Source organism: Curcuma longa, chromosome 4, assembly GCF_044706935.1.
Source record: "Curcuma longa cultivar G26 ecotype Majalengka, Jawa Barat chromosome 4, ITB_CL_G26_1.1, whole genome shotgun sequence".
NCBI lineage: Eukaryota > Viridiplantae > Streptophyta > Magnoliopsida > Zingiberales > Zingiberaceae > Curcuma > Curcuma longa.
Genome location: NC_133864.1, coordinates 9,108,929 through 9,127,295, shown reverse-complemented (window position 1 = coordinate 9,127,295; position 18,367 = coordinate 9,108,929). Strand labels below are relative to the sequence as shown.

General features: G+C 36.2%; 2 protein-coding genes and 1 pseudogene across 2 annotated transcripts; 2 read left to right on the top strand and 1 right to left on the bottom strand.

The window, feature by feature from the left end:
• Window positions 1–2,367: 2,367 nt before the first annotated feature.
• Window positions 2,368–6,309, top strand: LOC141828489 (small COPII coat GTPase SAR1A). The gene is made up of 3 exons (XM_074715932.1): window positions 2,368–2,624; window positions 2,721–2,852; window positions 5,811–6,309. Exons 1-3 carry the CDS (start codon window positions 2,496–2,498, stop codon window positions 6,129–6,131), a joined length of 582 nt encoding a protein of 193 aa, XP_074572033.1. The 5' UTR covers window positions 2,368–2,495; the 3' UTR covers window positions 6,132–6,309.
• A 1,478-nt stretch (window positions 6,310–7,787) lies between these two features.
• On the bottom strand, window positions 7,788–13,770 carry LOC141827686 (protein ALTERED PHOSPHATE STARVATION RESPONSE 1). Its single transcript, XM_074714995.1, has 4 exons — window positions 12,652–13,770; window positions 11,906–12,081; window positions 10,203–10,426; window positions 7,788–8,823 (listed from the first exon to the last, which is right to left on the bottom strand). Exons 1-4 carry the CDS (start codon window positions 13,694–13,696, stop codon window positions 8,034–8,036), a joined length of 2,235 nt encoding a protein of 744 aa, XP_074571096.1. The 5' UTR covers window positions 13,697–13,770; the 3' UTR covers window positions 7,788–8,033.
• A 1,420-nt stretch (window positions 13,771–15,190) lies between these two features.
• On the top strand, window positions 15,191–18,298 carry LOC141826745 (large ribosomal subunit protein eL20-like; annotated as a pseudogene).
• Window positions 18,299–18,367: the final 69 nt, after the last annotated feature.

The following is an 18,367-nucleotide window of genomic DNA, read 5'->3' as shown; positions in this document are numbered from 1 at the left end:
AAGAGTTTAAGTTAGGAAACCTTCATTAGGTTTTGGCATAGGATGTGAGAAGTTGTGTTAATGGATAAGTTTAATTAAATATATTATCAAACATCAAACATATGAAAGATTATTGATGCAATCGACCCCCTAGTCAAGGTCAATCATGGTTTAGAGTTTTGACATTTAAGCAAATGTTTGAATAATATGTTTGATATTGGAGATGTTATGTCAAGTAAGATAAGATTAATCAGATATTTGATAATGAAAGAAATCCAAATGGATCAAGATTGATTAAACATTTGGTATTGGTTGAAGATCAACAAATGTTAGCAGAAGATAAAGCTCCTATAGGTTATAGAGTACTTGATGTTTAACAAGTAAAGGAATTCTTAACAAGTCAAGGGGAACTAGATGTTAAACAAGTGATGCAATTCTAGATAGGTTGTGGAGGGCTAGATGCTTTAAGTGATGAATATTCTAACAAGTCAAAGTAGACTGAATGTTAGGCAAGCGAGTGGTAATCCAAATAGATCATGAAGGGTTGGACACTTGTCGGTGTTGAAATCTCGATAGGTTGAGGGTGATTAGATGTTAGACAATATTAATATCCTAGAGCAGTGAACTCTAGACATGCAAGAGAAGCCTTGGCGGGGGTCAAGGTCGACCTAAGGTTGGGCAAATGGAAGTCTTGGTAGGTCAAGACTAATTGGATACTAGGCAACTGATGAAGTCCCAGAGGCTATAAGTCTTTAAGTAAGGAAAGTTCTAATAAGTTGAGATTAATTGGATACCGAGCAAGGATGAACTCTTAATAGGTTGAGGTCAACTAAATACTAAATAAGGATGAAATTATAATACATCGAGATTGACTTATACTAAAAAGACGAGGAAGTCTCAAAGACATACATTATTTTGACATGACACAGATTCAATTTTAGAGTAGTTAGAATCAGAGTCCTAGTCAATTGATGAATCCAAATGTAGTTTGGTAGGATTTGAGATTTACCACAAACAATTAATATGAGTTTATAGTCAATTGATAGTTTAATTAAATAATTCAATTAGGGAGTCAACTAAACAACCTAAAACCACAAAATGATATTCAAGGATTTGTTATTTTGAATAATCAACTAATATTCATATCAATAAATTGATGGAGTAGTTAATTGAGAAGTCGACTCAGACTGAAATGCTAATGAATAGAAAGTTGTGTTTAGGTGAACATTCAACTGATCAACTGACTAATGATTATAGAATTTGACTAATATGATAAGTTCAATCGGTTGATGTTAAAATAGACAACCAAAAAGGAGTCATTGAGTGGATAAAATTATAGCAACATTCAAATTTGTTATTGCTATAGTGGAGCAGCCAACTAAAACTCAATAAACAGGTAATTAATCAATGGATTTTAGATTCTAACAAAGTTTTATAAAAACATATTTTAAAGAGATTTCTTCACCTCTAAAAGATATTCAAAAAGAAAAAATATATATAATACTGATTATGGGAATGATCCATTGACAAATCAAAAATCGTGGAGTAGAAACTCGAGTTCCAAATCATATAAATCAGTATGTATAATTGTTAATTTGATTGTGTTTGTGTTTTGATATTTATTATTATGTTTTCACTGTGCATTAATATTTTATAGATTAGCATGATCTAACAAACGAAAAAGGACAAACATCTATTCATCCCTTTTAATTGCATTCATAATTTCAAGTTCATCTTCCTCCAGTGTTCTTTTCTTTATCTTCTTCCTTTCTTTAAATCATTTTTGCACACATTCAAATAAATTTTAAAGGTTTTTCTTACCTTACCATACATTCTTCTTCATTACTATCATAAAGGATGAAATCTCTTTTGGTGATGAACTAGATGGTATAAGACTCTTCTTCTTATACTTTTGTACCATGAATTCCTCCTCTTACTTTTAGATTCTTCGATATATATAAAGCATTAACCATCGATATCCATTGTTGTGCCAAATACATCAAAAAAATGAATCCACCACTTGTGAGTATTGTCTCACCAACAAGAATGATCGATTTCATCGATCAATCCGTCTCATCATGGATTCATCCGTTTGACCACACTACATTTAGGGCTCCTAACATGTGAGTGAGATGCCTTTCAAAGGAAAAAATTTTTTGAGGTGCCCTCTGGGAATAAATAAAATTAGAGGTACCTTTTGAAAATTTTGGCAAAAAAACTACTATTTAATCATTTATAATAAAGGTTGCCAAAAACAGGAAAAAAAAGAAGATGTCTAAAAACGTAAATAGCCATTTATTTATTTATTTGTTTGCTTTTGTGAGAATGCTTGCGAAGGTGCGTTAATAAGCAGATCAACAATTCTTCCATTCTTCTGAATCTGATCAATTCCTTCACTTTTAGGGCTTCCATTTCGGTCTGAGTTTGGTCAGATTTCCGACTCCCTCTTCCGATCTGATCCTTCTTCCTCCTCGATTAGCTGGATCTCGTCGGTGAGTTCTTCCTCTCCGGCGACGATGTTCCTTGTCGATTGGTTCTACGGCGTCCTCGCCTCGCTCGGCCTCTGGCAGAAGGAGGCCAAAATCCTGTTCTTAGGGCTGGACAACGCCGGAAAGACCACGCTGCTTCACATGCTCAAGGATGAGGTCGGATTCTTCGATTTCCTTTTCCGCTCGTGTTTTGCCCCCTGATTTGCTTTGATTTGAGGCCGATCCTTTTGAATTTGTGTTGTGTGAATCCAGAGGTTGGCTCAGCACCAGCCTACGCAGTACCCGACGTCAGAGGAGCTGAGCATCGGGAAGATCAAGTTCAAGGCTTTTGACTTGGGAGGACATCAGATTGCTCGGCGTGTCTGGAAGGATTACTACGCCAAGGTCGATTTTCTTTCCGCGTTTCTTTCGTTGGTCTCCTTTTCTTTAGTGAAAATAGAGTAAGCGAATTGCCCTACGACATTTTATTAGGATGGAGGTTGGATCTATCAGTTGGGCGGTCGTATAATCAAGTAATATTGAAGTCCTAACAGAAGATAGAAATTAAGAAATAAAACAAATGCAATTTGTATCTGTAACAGATTCATCATCCCTATTCCTCCTCCATTCTTCTGAAGAAAGCAGTATTTGCTAGCATTGCAGTCCTTGATTGCTAGCGGAGACTGGTTGAATGTTCTTCATCTCTTCCAAGGCTGCATTTTGCAGTACTTGATACTTGATTGCTTGTGTGTTTCAAGAAACATTTGGACCATGCTCCCATTTCCTTTTCTTGCTTGAGATTGATTCTTCTTGCATGACGCATTGCTTTCTGTTGTTATATATGGGGGAAAGGCATTCTTTTATAGCTGATAACATTAAGTCATTAGTCGCACCATTGACCCTGCTATTTGAGGTTAGTTACATGAATCTTATTGATCCATTGAGCTCTATGCATGGCAATATCATAGCAGTATTTGCACTTATTAAATTATTTTTTATTACTTTGATTAATATTGTCTTTGGAGATTCAACTCTTCCAATTATAAAATATATTAGTTGTCTTTGGATTAAAGCATGAGAACTTGATAGTTTATTGCTGAGTAGTTGTCTTTGGATAAAATATATTTATTACTGAGTAGTTGTTAGGTGTTTTAAATTAAAAGCATGGGAATCATCCTTATATTACTTGATAGTTTTTTGTTAGTTTCACCAACAAACTTTCTTCATATTAGGACAACTATGATATGTCTAATTTTTATGTTGCCAGAACCTTTTGATTCAATTTCTGTTTTTGATGGAAGGTTGCTACTGCCATGGCTGTCCGAGTCCGTACAAAAGGCTTTTTTTTTGACGGACCAAGACATCATGTAGTGTTGAACTAAAATTGGTGTTGAACTAAGACATAAAGCTGCAAGGACACCAGAAATAGGTGTTCTTTTGAAAGTGAAGTTTAAATTTGTGAGGATTGTTCGCTCCTTTTTTATGATTGTATTTTTTTTCTTATCAATTATTTTTATGTGGAACTTCAGTTACTTTTTAATCAAAATTTTGTCCAACAAGTTTATCCAATTACTAGGCCTTTCACCCAAGCATGAATCAAGTAATCTTTTTTATTTAAATAACCTAGAAATTAATTGAACTCCTAAGCCCGTGTTTACTTTGTGGATAGAAAATAAGAAAGAAGAGATTGAAGGGTAGAGGGAGAGAAAAAAAAATGAAGAGAAGAGAAGAGGAAAATAAAAGAAAATTTTTCTATGTTTACTATTACTGATAAAAAATAAGAGGGTAAATAAATAAATTGTTCATGATTGACAATGTCATGTGCTGTTGTCAACTGATTAAGCTACTGTTGGGATTGCAATCAAAGTAATCTTTTTTATTTAAATAACCTAGAAATTAGTTGAACTCCTAAGCCCGTGTTTACTTTGTGGATAGAAAATAAGAAAGAAGAGATTGAAGGGTAGAGAAAGAGAAAAAAAATGAAGAGAAGAGAAAGGAAAAGAAAAGAAAATTTGCTATGTTTACTATTACTGATAAAAAATAGGAGGGTAAATAAATAAATTGTTCATGATTCACAATGTCATGTGTTGTCAACTGATTAAGCTAATGTTGAGATTACAATCAAAGTTTCACATTGAAAATATATAGAGAATTTTATGAATTTATAAGATGAAAGATATCTTCATTGGTATGAAGCATTTTGGGTAAAGCCCAAAAACAAATCATGAGGGCTTAGACTCAAAGTGGGTGATATTATATTATTGTACAAATATGTGGATTTCATCGATACTAACAATTGGTATTAGAGTCATGGTCTATGTGGAGTCATGTGGAGAACCTCAAGAAAAAACGAAGGAGATAAGGGGGACCCAGATCATGGGGATAATGGTAAGGGGGCTCACAGTAAAATCCATGATAAGCTCTCGATGCAGGTAAGTCCTAGTAGGTCGATTGGACCAAATACTAGGCAATCTTGACAGATCAAGAGGATCGGGCATGGCCTGGTGGGCCAAGAGATCGGACATCAAACTGGCCTCGATTGGAGTATGATGGTCCTTCGTTTGAGGAGAGGATTGTTGAGTTACAATTAAAGCTCCACATTGGAAATACATGGAGAAGATCATGAGTTTCTAAGATGAAAGATATCTCCATTGGTATAAGGCATTTTGGGTAAAGTCCAAAAACAAAACCATGAGAACTAAGGCAAAGTAAACAATATCATAAAATTGTAGAGGGTTTAGGTCCTAACAGCTAAAAGTCACCTTACACTCAGTTTATTCCATTATTTCTTTGGGATAATGGAATTATGCTGTTATTAGATATGTTGGCATTAACTCTAATGAAAGGCTTGTAGAGATATATGTTATAGGAAGCCATATCATAAGTCGTAATTATAACTTGCTAGAACATCCATGCATTGACTCACATAATAATAAATGGAAAATAATCTAACATATCTGAGTTGATAAAGAGTCAATTCCAAGGTTATCAAATTGAGGTTCTTTTTGTGAATCAATTTTTGATTCATGTGACAACCACATTGTTCTATGTGAATCATAATATATCATATGATATGAATCTTGAATAGTATGCTTTCTAGCAACTATGGTCAATACTTGAAGGATGCAGGGACCATTATTATTTGCATACGTCACCCATTCTTGCTGGGCCAAGCTTAAGTTCCAGTGGCAATGACAACTGTGCAAATACTAAATTTGTTTGGAAATTGTTTTCACTTATCAGGTCTGCTACTGTAGATATTTGCATATGTCATCATAGCTCCATTTTCAAAATTGATGAGCTACACTGCTGATGCATATGTTGACTATTTTACATTTTTTAAATTAGTGGTTTCCTGAATAGGTGGATGCAGTGGTATACCTAGTGGATGCATATGACAAGGAGAGATTTGCGGAGTCAAAGAAAGAATTAGATGCACTTCTATCTGATGATGCCTTGGCAAATGTTCCATTTCTCATTCTTGGAAACAAGATTGACATTCCATATGCAGCATCAGAGGATGAGTTGCGTTTTCATTTAGGCCTGAACAATTTCACAACTGGCAAAGGCAAGGTGAATCTTGCAGACTCCAATGTCCGTCCCCTCGAAGTTTTCATGTGCAGCATTGTGCGTAAGATGGGGTATGGTGATGGCTTCAAGTGGGTTTCGCAATACATAAAGTAGGTTATGAACTCAAAACTTCAAAGGTTTGCAGCATATGTTTCTCTAGTTGGGTGCAGTCAAAACTTTTCTTCGTTTTCTTTGTTGTGATGGGTCTCGACTCTCTCTTACAGAGGAATTAGTGTAATAGCAAAATAGATTTGTGAATTGTGATTATAAAGTTTGTTCTCTTTCTGGTTCTTGATCGAGGCTGTGCAAGTTACTTTTTCTAATTTTTATTTCTTTAACAGTATTTATTAGATGATTCATGCTTCCGTAAGTAAAAATGTAGATCAATTTATTTACACAAGTTATTCCTCTTAAAACTTATGAAACTTGCAGGATGTCGGAAGACATGAAATTCTTGCAGTGATCTATGCTAACATTATCATGGTTGACCTTGTTATGGGTTGTACTCCTTATATAGTTCTGTTGTGAAATCAAGTAGATTTCATGATTAGGTGGCGGTTCGAATATTTGAGTTCTAGTAGAGGTTGGAAGGGAAAGTAATTTTTTAGGTAATATACTAAGATGAGCTTAGCTGTGGAACATGTAATTAGCCTTTAACACATCAATGTTATTTATGTTTTAGAATTTCTCTTCGACCTTTTTTTGAATGCTTAGAAGGGATAACCTGTCATAATATATTATGTGCAAAGCATGATTTCATACTTTATTGCAAGTGTGTATTCAAGTCTCGAAAATAATGGTCAAATGTTGATTTTTCATGTCTTTATTACTCATTTTACCATGTATCTTTTTATAAGAGCATTTTGTCAAGCACGCTCCTTCTGTTCATCTTGACCAATTGTATAATCTTTATTTTTAAATTTCCTAAATTTTCGAGTTCAATTTTTTTTTCAAAGTAATATAGCCATTAAAAGTGTTTAGTGTCTTAATTATGTTTAACTTTAAGGTTATGACTTTTTAAGTTGATTTATGAATTCATTTATATGGTGAAAATAATAGGAATTATTGTTAAATTGATTTGTGAATTAAGTACAGGGATAGAATAAAAAAATAGATTATTGAACACTTTCTAGTTTAATATAGTCATTCAGTTTTTCACAGTTTAATATTTTTTTTAAAAAAAAAATTTAAGTGCTTCTACTTTTTTGATTTGCAAATTAGCATTTAGGATGCCAAATTCTTATGTAAACATAATTTTAGATAGAATCATCAATAACAATAGAAACTTTTTTTTCCCAAATGAATCTGATCTTTCATTTCCATCTCTATTTCTATTGTATGTATATTTGACCTATATTTTGTTGTGTTCATAAACTATCATTCTAAAGAGGGAAATGGAGAGAAATAAAAGGTGTATAGACATGTGCTGACTATAAGTACTTTATAACCAACATAAAATTTTATTATATATTTCTTCTCAAAAATAAAAATAATATTATAAAAAAAGTTATTCTCCATAAAAATAAAATCAAAAATCATCTTAACAGAAGAATTAAGATGATACAAAATGATCGAGGAGATGGATATAATAACCATTCATTCAATTTTGTGCTAAACATGAAATCAAACACAAAATAACTGCTTACTCTCCTTACTTGAGGACTTGATAAGTTTGAATTAAGAATTAGATTTGACTTGATCAAAGTGAGCAAGTGGATAGAGAAGACTAGGATTAGCCAGATGTTTAGAAATAATATCAAGTTAGAACCAGCCGATCCAATCTGATCGAATCTGCAAGTCAGACTTGATCAAGACGAGCTCAAACCAGATAAAAATGTAACTGATAGACAGGGCACAGATACCCCATTTACCTCCTGATCCATCTGGCCGATAAATACATCGACAAGGCAGGCATCCTAAGCTAACATAGCAGAATATATATACCCCATGCAAATTAACAGTTTAGCATAGTCAACCCTAAATACAAGGTAAAGTATTCAACTCTACAACTTTGGCCTAGCTTCTTGTCTGCTGCTCCTGCTGCTCTGTGATCATCTTCAAACTAGCATACATCCTCGAACAAGCATCCGCAAAGTCTGACATAGCACGGAAAAGCTCAGGCAAATGTGTCTTCAGACTGGTAAGTGATTTCTCCCTCACCTGCTTACACAGTCTTTTGTGTGACTCCATTTCATCTTCAAACCGAATTTTAGCTGATTCCACAACTAACTTCTTTTCCTCCATAAGGTCCTTGTGATTTGCTACCTCTCCGCTTTCTGTCTCACCCATCCTCTTCTGTGAATACCTTTGGGCCCAGTCCTCAAATGCCCGACTCTTTCGTGCATACTCCTTGTGGATTTCATTGCATTTGTCCTTCTGCTTTAGCTCCTCCTGTTGAAGTGTCAGTATTGTTTTTATGACTGCTGAGAAGCTGCGGATGGCATTCTTTGCCAACTCGTCTGGCAGTTTTTCAAGATGCTCGTGCCATGTGTGAAGAAGAGCTTGGATTGGAGCATGAGTTGGTCTTTGCGGAGAAGATACTTTCTCTTTCAAGCTGCTCTCGATTGGGATAAGGTTTAACTTCAACCAACTATTAAGAGCATCGATGTACTCTTTCTGATGGCTAACAAGTTTGCCAAACTGCAAATGCCACTCTTCTGCAATATCATGCAATTGAGAAGTGCGTTTGAAATGATGTTCAGTCGTCTCCTTCATGATACATGGAAGGTCGACGATTTTAAGATCCTCAACTATCTTCAGCTGGGCAATGTGATGCGCATGCATAGCCTGCCACATTTGCGCCATCCTGATAATGAAGTATATAAGTTAATAGAAATAAACATTTAACATTGCAAAAGCATCACATCCAGACATGATATGGATCATGAACTATGAAGTTATGTACACTGTTATTCTGGTTCACTAGACTTCTTTTGACTATCTTATTTTGTTTCCTCACTTTCATTTGTTTCGAATATATCGAAACTTTGGATCTATTATAAGATTATTGACAACTCTTTCTGGCCTTAGTGGCTTAGACATTTGTCAAGAACTTGTATGTCAAGCCATCAAAAGGCAATTTAAAGTTTGGAATAATGGGTAAGGTTCCAAAGACAAAGGATGAACAAAGAGTAGGGTTGAAGAAGACCCAAGTACTTTCAGTAGAATAAAAAGAAGAGTAGCGTTGAGAAATAGTATGGTTTAGGAAGGCCAAGACACATCAAGTCTGCTGTTGTTGTGTCTAGACAAGGAAGAAATGGTGTTCTGCTCTCTAAAAGGAAGAAGATATGTCACATCGATGAGGTAAAGGTGTCTGCTGTTGTGTCCGATTAGTAACCCAACGTATTAATCTTCAGTCTTGACATGCTAAATGTTGTTAGGAAGATCAAGGCATTAGGCCTCCCATTGTTGTATCTGTACAAGGAAGAAATGGTGCCTCCAATCTCTAAAAGGAAGAAGCATGCTATCGGAGAGGAAAAGGTGTTGGCCACTGTTGTGTCTCAACAATTAAGTAACCTAGCATATTAAATCTTGAGCCTTAACATACTAATATGCCATGTTCCCAGACCCATGTGACCAAGATTAGGATCCTAATCTGTCATGTACCTGTGTCTCCATGATCCATACCTATGTTGAACCATCATATCTGAGAGACTGAGTAATATGGTTGAGTCTTTAGATTTTAGGGAACATCATGTGGAGGTAGAAATTCTGAATAGGAAAAAAATGATAGTCTGATTTTCCTTCTCAGTAACAGGAACTACATTCAAATAGTATGATAAAAAAACATTGTCTGGTTACATGCAATAAAAAATAAAGCACAAATCCAAACTATTGGCTCCACAAATCTCATCTCATCTCATCAGTGAACTCTGTTCAGGCTAATTTATCTACTAATGTGATAGCAGAAACTTCCAATAATATGATAAAGATTCACGTTCTTGAGTTTATTTTATGCACAAGGTTAGATCCTAACTTAATTCTCCACATTTTACATGAGGCTTTGGGGCAGGCATCGGTAACATTTTCATAAGAGACAATAATATAGCAAGAAAAAGAGAGAAGTTGTTGATACTAGACAATAATGGACAAATACAAACCAAGAAACAAATGAAAAAGTGATGGTTAACTGTCATGCAATGTTCAGTAAATATGATGAATTAGGCCACAGCCATGAGCACTTACCCTTCAACAAGTTCCACTAATTTTGGATAAAGCTGTTTATCACGCAGACGCTGGATTTCTGACACAGTTGAATCCATTGACTGCATATCAACTATGTATCTAGTGTGTAAATGGCTTACAGCTGCTTTAGTTCTTTCTAGTGCTTCAATGCTGGCACCACGTTTCTTTTGCCTATTTAACAAAGCAACCTTCCTCTGATACTCGATTTTCATAAGCTCACCTGCCTTCACTCCATCAATGGTTACAATTAGGCAAAAGTTTGAGAAAAAAACACATCAAAATGAACAATCTAAGATCAAAGAAGACAATCATGGAAGATTAACACAAACTCTACTTTGATTTTTTTTGTCTTAAAAATAAATTAGCAGTATTTGGTTGAAGATTTTGATAATAATCAAATGCAAGACTCATTGTCCAATGATAACTAGGCAAATCTGTTAATTTGGTGTGTTACATCTTAATTTGGTCTCACAAGGAGCATTGTGGTAATCAATGGGTTGCGTAAGCATTTTAGTGCAATGTTTTGGGCCTACTAAATTAATAGGACAACTCTAGTTATCTCATCTTATCAATGCCTAGGTCGTGATATCATGATTTACATCCAAGTGGAAGTGAAAAAAACCAGCTGGAATAGGTGCATAATTTACTAAAAATTGAAAAGGAGAAACTCCAAATTAAACCACATTAGTGATCAGTAAGTTCTGATGAAGTGACAAATGTTTTGGTAGAATGAGGATAAAAATTCATAAAAAACGACCTATAAAAACATCGCACAAGGACACTATTAAAAGTGAATAATTAACAGCTCTAAATCATGATCAAGATATTGAACAAAATCAAAGATGAAAAAAGAATATTTAAGCTATTTAGTATTCCGGTGCAAAAAACAAGTAACTACCACATTTGGTAAGTTTATAATTCTTGATATTGTTTGGATAATTTAATTAGAACTAAGTTTTATACAGCTATAGTTCACTGAAAATATTTATTAGCCATTAATATTACAAATTTGCAACCAAAATTGGCATCTTCTAATGTAGGTTTCATCATGTTCTCAGCATATGAATTTCTCAATTACTTTTCAATGTTTTGTTATGAAGCTTAGATAAGATTGTCTACCATACAATATGAAAATTTTCAATTGATTGTGCATTAGGGAATTCAAATCATATGCTGTGTGATAATGCATTGTTGCCAAAAACTGCCATCTGCATACTTACTGCACTTGATAATTTTGTTCTTGTATCTAGGCCCAACTTGATGCAAATACAATGGTCAACAAGCATAAGCGAGTACATAATGATTTTATTAGTAATAGCAACTATTTCTAATAACACTATGGAACTCCAAAATGTGTTGCAATTTTATCATAATCTGAACCCCTTTTTTATCGTGTAGAATCTGATTATTTGTAAAGAAGGTTACAAGAAAATATCAACTACAGTTAAAGGTTCCACTTTCAATCCCCTAATAAAATGATGGTTTGATGCTTATTCTCTATTCCACATAAAAAGCTTACAAATGATCCAAGTATTCATATCGAACTAAATCAATTGAAAATCACATCATGTGGTTACAAAACACTTACAAAACTTGTTACCTCAAATAGCCATCACATGTTTTTTTTTTTTAAAAAAAGGAACTTGAAAGCAAACGAATTCATGTTTTCAACGATGAAACTTTTTAACAAGTGTGAGATTTACCTTTACTTCATCATATAACTTTCTTTCCCATGCTAGAATCTTATCCAACACAGTTGCATGAGTTTCCCACTCGTCATTATCAAAATCATCATTACCACCATCTGGATCCGGAATACCTTTAAATGACCTATTCCAAGTAATAACACGCATGACTCTAGCAGAATGATCTATGTGACCTGCAGAAGTTCAGCAATAATAAGAAACATTAGCAATGATTTCCGGAAAGGAAAACAAATCATGAGAGTGAATCAAGAAATTACTTGGATCTTCAAGTGGGTACGAAGACAAGGTTAATTCAACTAGCAGAATAACCCACCCATATGACAAATTATAAACAAGATTCAAAGCACAATTGACACTAAATTTTCTCATGACCACTTAAAATCAACATGAAAATACAGAAAAGATAATGGATAGCAGACCTAATGAAGTTGAAACATAGTAACGATGGAAGAGGTTCAATAACTCCATTATATTGCTTACTTGGAAAGAAAGAAAATCATTTTAAATTTATCTTTCCTATGCTTGCTTGGGGCAAATATAGAAGGTTGGGAACCAAATTTATTAAACAAACATATACATACTCTGAATATGACTTTAGGCAATGGGATACAAGCTATTGGAACAGAATCAGACTCTGGAAATGGATTATACTGAAAGATTACATCTTTAGTAATCCCATAGTGTTAAGAATCACATGCTGATAGATGCATGTTTGAAAAAAGAAAAACTATGAATCAAAATACCTCTAGCATCCGCAAAATTAGAGTGGTAATGCATTCTAGTGGCCTCAAGCATCTTGGAAACTTCATATGTACTCTCTGAGGCTTTAAGAAAAAGATCATCAAGATCTGTAAGCACCTTCAGGAGGCTAACGCTGGGGCGCGTCGCAGGCACGATTTTCCCTTTCTTAGCATCCAGTGGTGGTGCTGACACTGCGTGTTGGTGGTGTACATTGTTTCCCTGCTTCAGTTTCCTTGGCACCTTAGATGGCAGTGGCATCTCCAAAACCAGTTTTTTAGGCGTCACCAGATCATCGTTGCCATCAACCGCATGATTATCCGGAACCGAAGCATCATTCCTTTCAGGTCGGACCTCCTCGGCTTGGGTCAGCGACGGCCCCTGCATGTTCACCTCCATGGAGAAGAAATAATCCCAAGAGTTTGTCTTCGAATCTGGCATTGGCGGCGGGGGAGGAGGAGGGCTGGGTTGAGGGGGAGGTGGCGGGGGGGCCGGGGATGGGGAAGGGGACGGTGAGCTCGCTGCGACTCCGGCAGCACGTCGTCGATGTTCGAGGCCATTATCTACATCATCTTCTTCATCCTCCTCCTCTTCCTCTTCCTCTTCCTCCTCATCGTCATCGCCCTCCTCATCGTCCTCGCGAATAGATGCGTCCCGCTGCGCTTTGGAAGGAAACTTCTTGGGGAGGTCAGGCATGCTAATGGAACGCTGGAGCGGGGACGGGGAGGGGGAGAACTCCGGCAGCGGGGGCGGGGGAGGGGGGAGTGTGTCGATGGGCGGCTGAACAACCGGAGCCACGACGGCAGAGCCAGAGACCAAACCCCCAGCGACGACTCCGGCAGCAGCGGAGCAGGAGGCGCCCAGATCGTGGGCCTCGCCCTGTCCAAACTCGCTAAGGGCGGCGCCGGTGTTCTTAAGCGCGACGGCGTAGGCGGAATGCGCGGCGGCGAACGCGTTCCGCGCCGCCACCGCCGCCTTCATCCACTGCCGCCGCTCCTTGCACCGCGTCACCGCCTCCTCGTTGTCCACCCGCGAATGCGCGCACCCCATCACGACGACGGCGAGGTAGACAATGACGACCGGAGGTGACGAGACCAAAGCGGGAGCAAATAAAGCGCAGTGAGCTGCGGCTACGCTGGGAAGAGAGAGAGAGAGAGAGAGAAAGTAGAAGAGAAGACGTTTCACGAACAAACTAATGAAAGGATAGTGTACGTCGCTCACCGAGAGAGGTAAGATTACCGCCTCGCTTTCCCTCTGCTTAAAAGTTGAACCAAAAAGTGAAAAGATTCGGGACAACTTCATCCCAACACTCATTCTCACCCACCTCGTCTACGCGCTACACAGAATGCGACCCCCCATTGAGGAACCAATTAATGAGAAGGTAGAATTCTTGAGGGGTGGACGTAAGAGAAGCAAGAGAGACGAGGCAAAGAGAGCGGTGGCGGCGACCCCAGGGAATAAAACGCCTTTTTTTGAACCAGTTTCAGCCGTGCTTTCGCCACGTGGATTCGGCCCGTTGGGCCGATCACGTGACGAGGTCTTTACTGCACGTGAGCTTCTTACGCCTTTGCTGGGGAATTATGAGTTTACTAAAAAATGAAAAAACAGGTGGAGAAATAAAAAGTGAAAAATTATTGCCTTGTATTTGGAAAAAGCAAGGCATTTATTTTCATCATATTAAATTATTGTTTTTTATTCCTTTATTTCCATAAAGGTGCAGAAGTTGAATTCAGAAATTTTTTGAAACATTTTTGTAAATTTAATATTTATAAAATTTATATTATAATTTTCTAATATAAAAAAGTAGCATTTGTTCTGATGAGTAGATAATTACACTTTAGCATAAGATAATTTCATTTGGCACAGATATTTTTTTCTTATTCTTTAGAAATTCAAAAGTCCTTTATTATTATTATTTTTTGTTTGTTTGGATAATCCAGGAATTTAAGTTAGATTTATGATTTTGTCTAATTAATTTTATGTGTTAAGCTGTTCAACATCGGGTTGACTTAAAATGGCTAAGGTGATATTAATTTTATAAATTGATTTTCAAAAAAATATATTACGGAAGGTTAGATTTGTATTGCATACTTTGACTATTTTTCTTCCAAAAATTATTCAACATATAATATCTATATTAAAATAAAAATCAACAAGAATTATAATAAATATATCTTAATAAACTCAATGAGCTTCAAGTATTATAAATATAGTAAATTTCCTCCGTTTTGGTAACTGTTCCTTTTTTATGATTGATTGTATGAGAACCGTTAAGATGACAAATTTCATCTTTTATTGAGATGAATTATAGTAAAATAGTAAAATCTTTGACACCATAGATCTTTCACATTTACTTTCTAATATCTCTACTAGTTTGGTATTACTTATCTTATCACTCAAAAAGTCTTGATCACACCGTTATAATCGTGCCTAACGTTACGTACATCCAAACCCGTAAAATTTGGAGCTGAGTCAGATGAAAATCTAACCTGATCCAAACTAAACCAGACAAACCCAGCGGCAATTTCGTAAATCCCGTCAAGGATGGCGCTAGATTTGAAGAAGCGACGAGCTAGGGTTACCACCATATTAACTCGTCTTTGAAGGAATTGGTTCTTCGAGCGTCGTTTTTCAGTGCGGCGTGGGGGGCGTTACGATCGATGGTGAAGTTTAGGGTAATCTGACGCCATTAATCTTGTTCTAGTTGATCGCGCTCATTTCTTTTGTAAACTGTGCAATTATCGCCAGATCTATTTCATTCTACATTGTTTGAATGTTTCTCTAACATCGTAGTTTTGTTTTTCGGGAATCGTTCAAATAATCGGGTTCCGACATGGCCTTTCCTATACAAATTTCTAGTTTTTTTTTTTTTTTTTCTGCTTTAATTAGTCCATATTCGGCGATGCTGGCAGTTTCATCAGTACCAGGTGGTGGGTCGAGGCCTACCGACCGATGCGGAGCCGCACCCAAAGATCTACCGTATGAAGCTATGGGCTACCAATGACGTCCGAGCCAAATCCAAGTTCTGGTAATTTCTCATCAGATTTTCCTTCTGATTGTCTTCTTGTTCTAGCTTTTTTCCTCATTATTCAAAAATTTGACCTTCCATGGAAATTTGTTAATTCCAGGTACTTCTTAAGGAAGCTGAAGAAGGTGAAGAAGAGCAATGGTCAAGTTCTTGCTATTAACGAGGTCTATTTACTTGCCTGCTTTTACACCTTTTGCTCAAAGCGTGTGTTAAGTGACTTGGTCCTTGTTTGTGTCCTCCATTTATCATTCAAATGAATCCTCTTTGTTTTCTCGTTACTATTTTGTTGAGATGACTAATGAACCCAGTTGTAAAGAATTGTCATCTAAGTAAAATGAGCTAACCAAGTGAATGGTTATGCCAACACACGGTTGTTATGTATCCTACAGAGGTACATATATTATTGATGAAGCAAGTCAGCAAGAAAATTTGATTTCTTCAAGAGCGCTGCATTTTATTTTGTTAATATGCTTTATAACAAGAATCTAAGTTATAGAAGTTCTATGTTAATGCAAATTTTGATCCACACTAAAATTGTTTCTTTATTTTTTTTAAGAATTTGGAAAAATGAATAAATAAATATTAAATCAGAAGGAATATGCTGCATTTGATTCAACTTATAACTCAGATGCAATCTGGAATTCAAGCATCTTCTTTCACTTTCTTGGTAGCTTACTTTTCAGGTTGTAATATCAGTTTTCTTCTTGACGATTGTGTTTGGTTGACAAGCACCTGCCTCTCTGTAGAATCAGTCTCTGCTGGTCTTCGGTTGTTCACTTCATTGAATTCTTTGTGAAACTATAGTTTTCCCTCAATTTGAAACTTTCTTTTCTGCTTTTATAAATCTTCCAAAGTTCTGTCATCAAGCTTAATGTTTCTCTCTGGTTGATGAAGTCTTTCTTAATCTCATCCTAGATTTTCTAGTCTGTCTTAATCTCATCCAAAGTTTCTTTCAATTCCTCTGTGTCTATGTAAATTCACTTTGAAATGATTTTTGTGGATCTTTAGTGCTGGTGAGAATTTTTTGAATTGAGTAGTGGGATTGTTTAGCTTCAACTCCATTTATGTGTTGGAAGTTTCACTTGGTTGATAGGCATCCTCTTGTCTATAGTTGTCGAGGCAGTATATTTTGGGATAACTGCTTCTCTCTAGAATATTGAATTGTAGCTCTTCTTTTCTGTTCTTTATGTATTACACTGATCCATAGCATGTTGCTAAACTTTATTTCTTATTCCATTGGTACGTTACTTACTATTGCTAACAATTAGCAGCCTGACCACTTGACTTCTTAAATTATTTTTGGTTGTCTGACGTTGATTATTCATGCCTTGTTCACACTTGCATGATACTTTTAAGTGATATTTTTCAGGATGTTTTTAGGCTTCTCTTATGCTTTGATATTTCTACATTTTGGGTTTGCCCCATTGCAAGTAAGGTTTCTTAATGTAGTCTATGAGTCTCCTTATTTAGCCATTTGATTCTTTAGCCTTTGAAGCTATACTAAGATTTTGGTCCTTCAGTCTCTCCCTTTGTAAGCTTGTTGCATCCATTTGCAATATCTTGGTCTAATTAATCCATCTGGCTATATGAGTTTTTGCAGTGGGCTTTATTCTTTACATTGTCAGATGGATATATTGAATGTGTTATTTAGCAACGTTGCCAGCCTGCTGCCTATGGCTAACATCCCTTGTTGGTTTGATTATATTTTCTTCTGTTTGTCATCACGTTGTTTTGAATTTGAATCTTATGTTATAGAATGGTTCAGAAGGTGCACGCTTCGATGAGGATCCCTCATGTTAGATTTTAGAATTCAGAACTGTTTTGCCAGCAGATTTGATGACTGTGCCACACCATTCTTATAGTATAATTTCTCTAGAAAAATCTGTTTATTGCCACAACTATCAATTCTTGCATGTTCTTTTGCGTCCTAGTTGATTTTTGTTGAAGTCTGAACATTTTGGTTTGTTGCCAAATTGAATTCCCAGATATGTTTAGAACTTTAACCGTTTGGTTAAATCTATTACAAAATTGAATGTTCATTGTAAGATTATGATTCATTATACCAACTTGTAAATTATTTAGTATCGGTTGCATATGGTTTTTGGTTTATGATCTTGAAACTTAATCAGAGCTGCTGTTTTGGTAGATCTTCGAGAGGAAACCAACAAAGATCAAGAACTATGGTATCTGGCTGCGTTACCAGAGCAGAACAGGTTACCATAACATGTACAAGGAGTACCGGGATATTACGCTGAATGGTGCTGTCGAGCAGATGTACGACGAAATGGCGTCCCGTCACCGTGTTAGATACCATGGTATCCAGATCATCAAGACAGCTACTGTCCCCTCCAAGCTCTGCAAGCGAGAAAGCACCAAGCAATTCCATGACTCCAAAATCAAATTCCCTCTAGTTTTCAAGAAAGTCAGGCCACCCACCAGAAAGCTGAAGACCACCTTCAAGGCATCTCGCCCGAATCTGTTTACATAGACAAGGGTAAGTGAAGCAATTACTGGTGGTGTGATTTTATCAATGAACCATTTTAGCTTCGTCATGGAATTGCTACTTTCAGATCAGTCAAAACATGTTTCAATTGGTAGTTTGAAGGCTTTCTGATTTTGATCAAGCCGTTCATTGCAGATTTTCGTTTCTCTACAGTTTGTAGTGCTAAAATTTACTTCGTGGCGTCTCATTT

Excerpts from the sequence above, each read along its gene's own strand:
- LOC141827686 (XM_074714995.1), bottom strand. The coding sequence starts at position 13,696 with ATGGGGTGCGCGCATTCGCGGGTGGACAACGAGGAGGCGGTGACGCGG. Across the intron at positions 12,082-12,651 it reads TAATTTTGCGGATGCTAGAG|GTCACATAGATCATTCTGCT; the intron begins GTATTTTGATTC and ends GAACTTCTGCAG. Across the intron at positions 8,824-10,202 it reads TTAGTGGAACTTGTTGAAGG|GATGGCGCAAATGTGGCAGG; the intron begins GTAAGTGCTCAT and ends CTTCATTATCAG.
- LOC141828489 (XM_074715932.1), top strand. The coding sequence starts at position 2,496 with ATGTTCCTTGTCGATTGGTTCTACGGCGTCCTCGCCTCGCTCGGCCTC. Across the intron at positions 2,625-2,720 it reads TTCACATGCTCAAGGATGAG|AGGTTGGCTCAGCACCAGCC; the intron begins GTCGGATTCTTC and ends GTGTGAATCCAG. Across the intron at positions 2,853-5,810 it reads GGAAGGATTACTACGCCAAG|GTGGATGCAGTGGTATACCT; the intron begins GTCGATTTTCTT and ends TTTCCTGAATAG.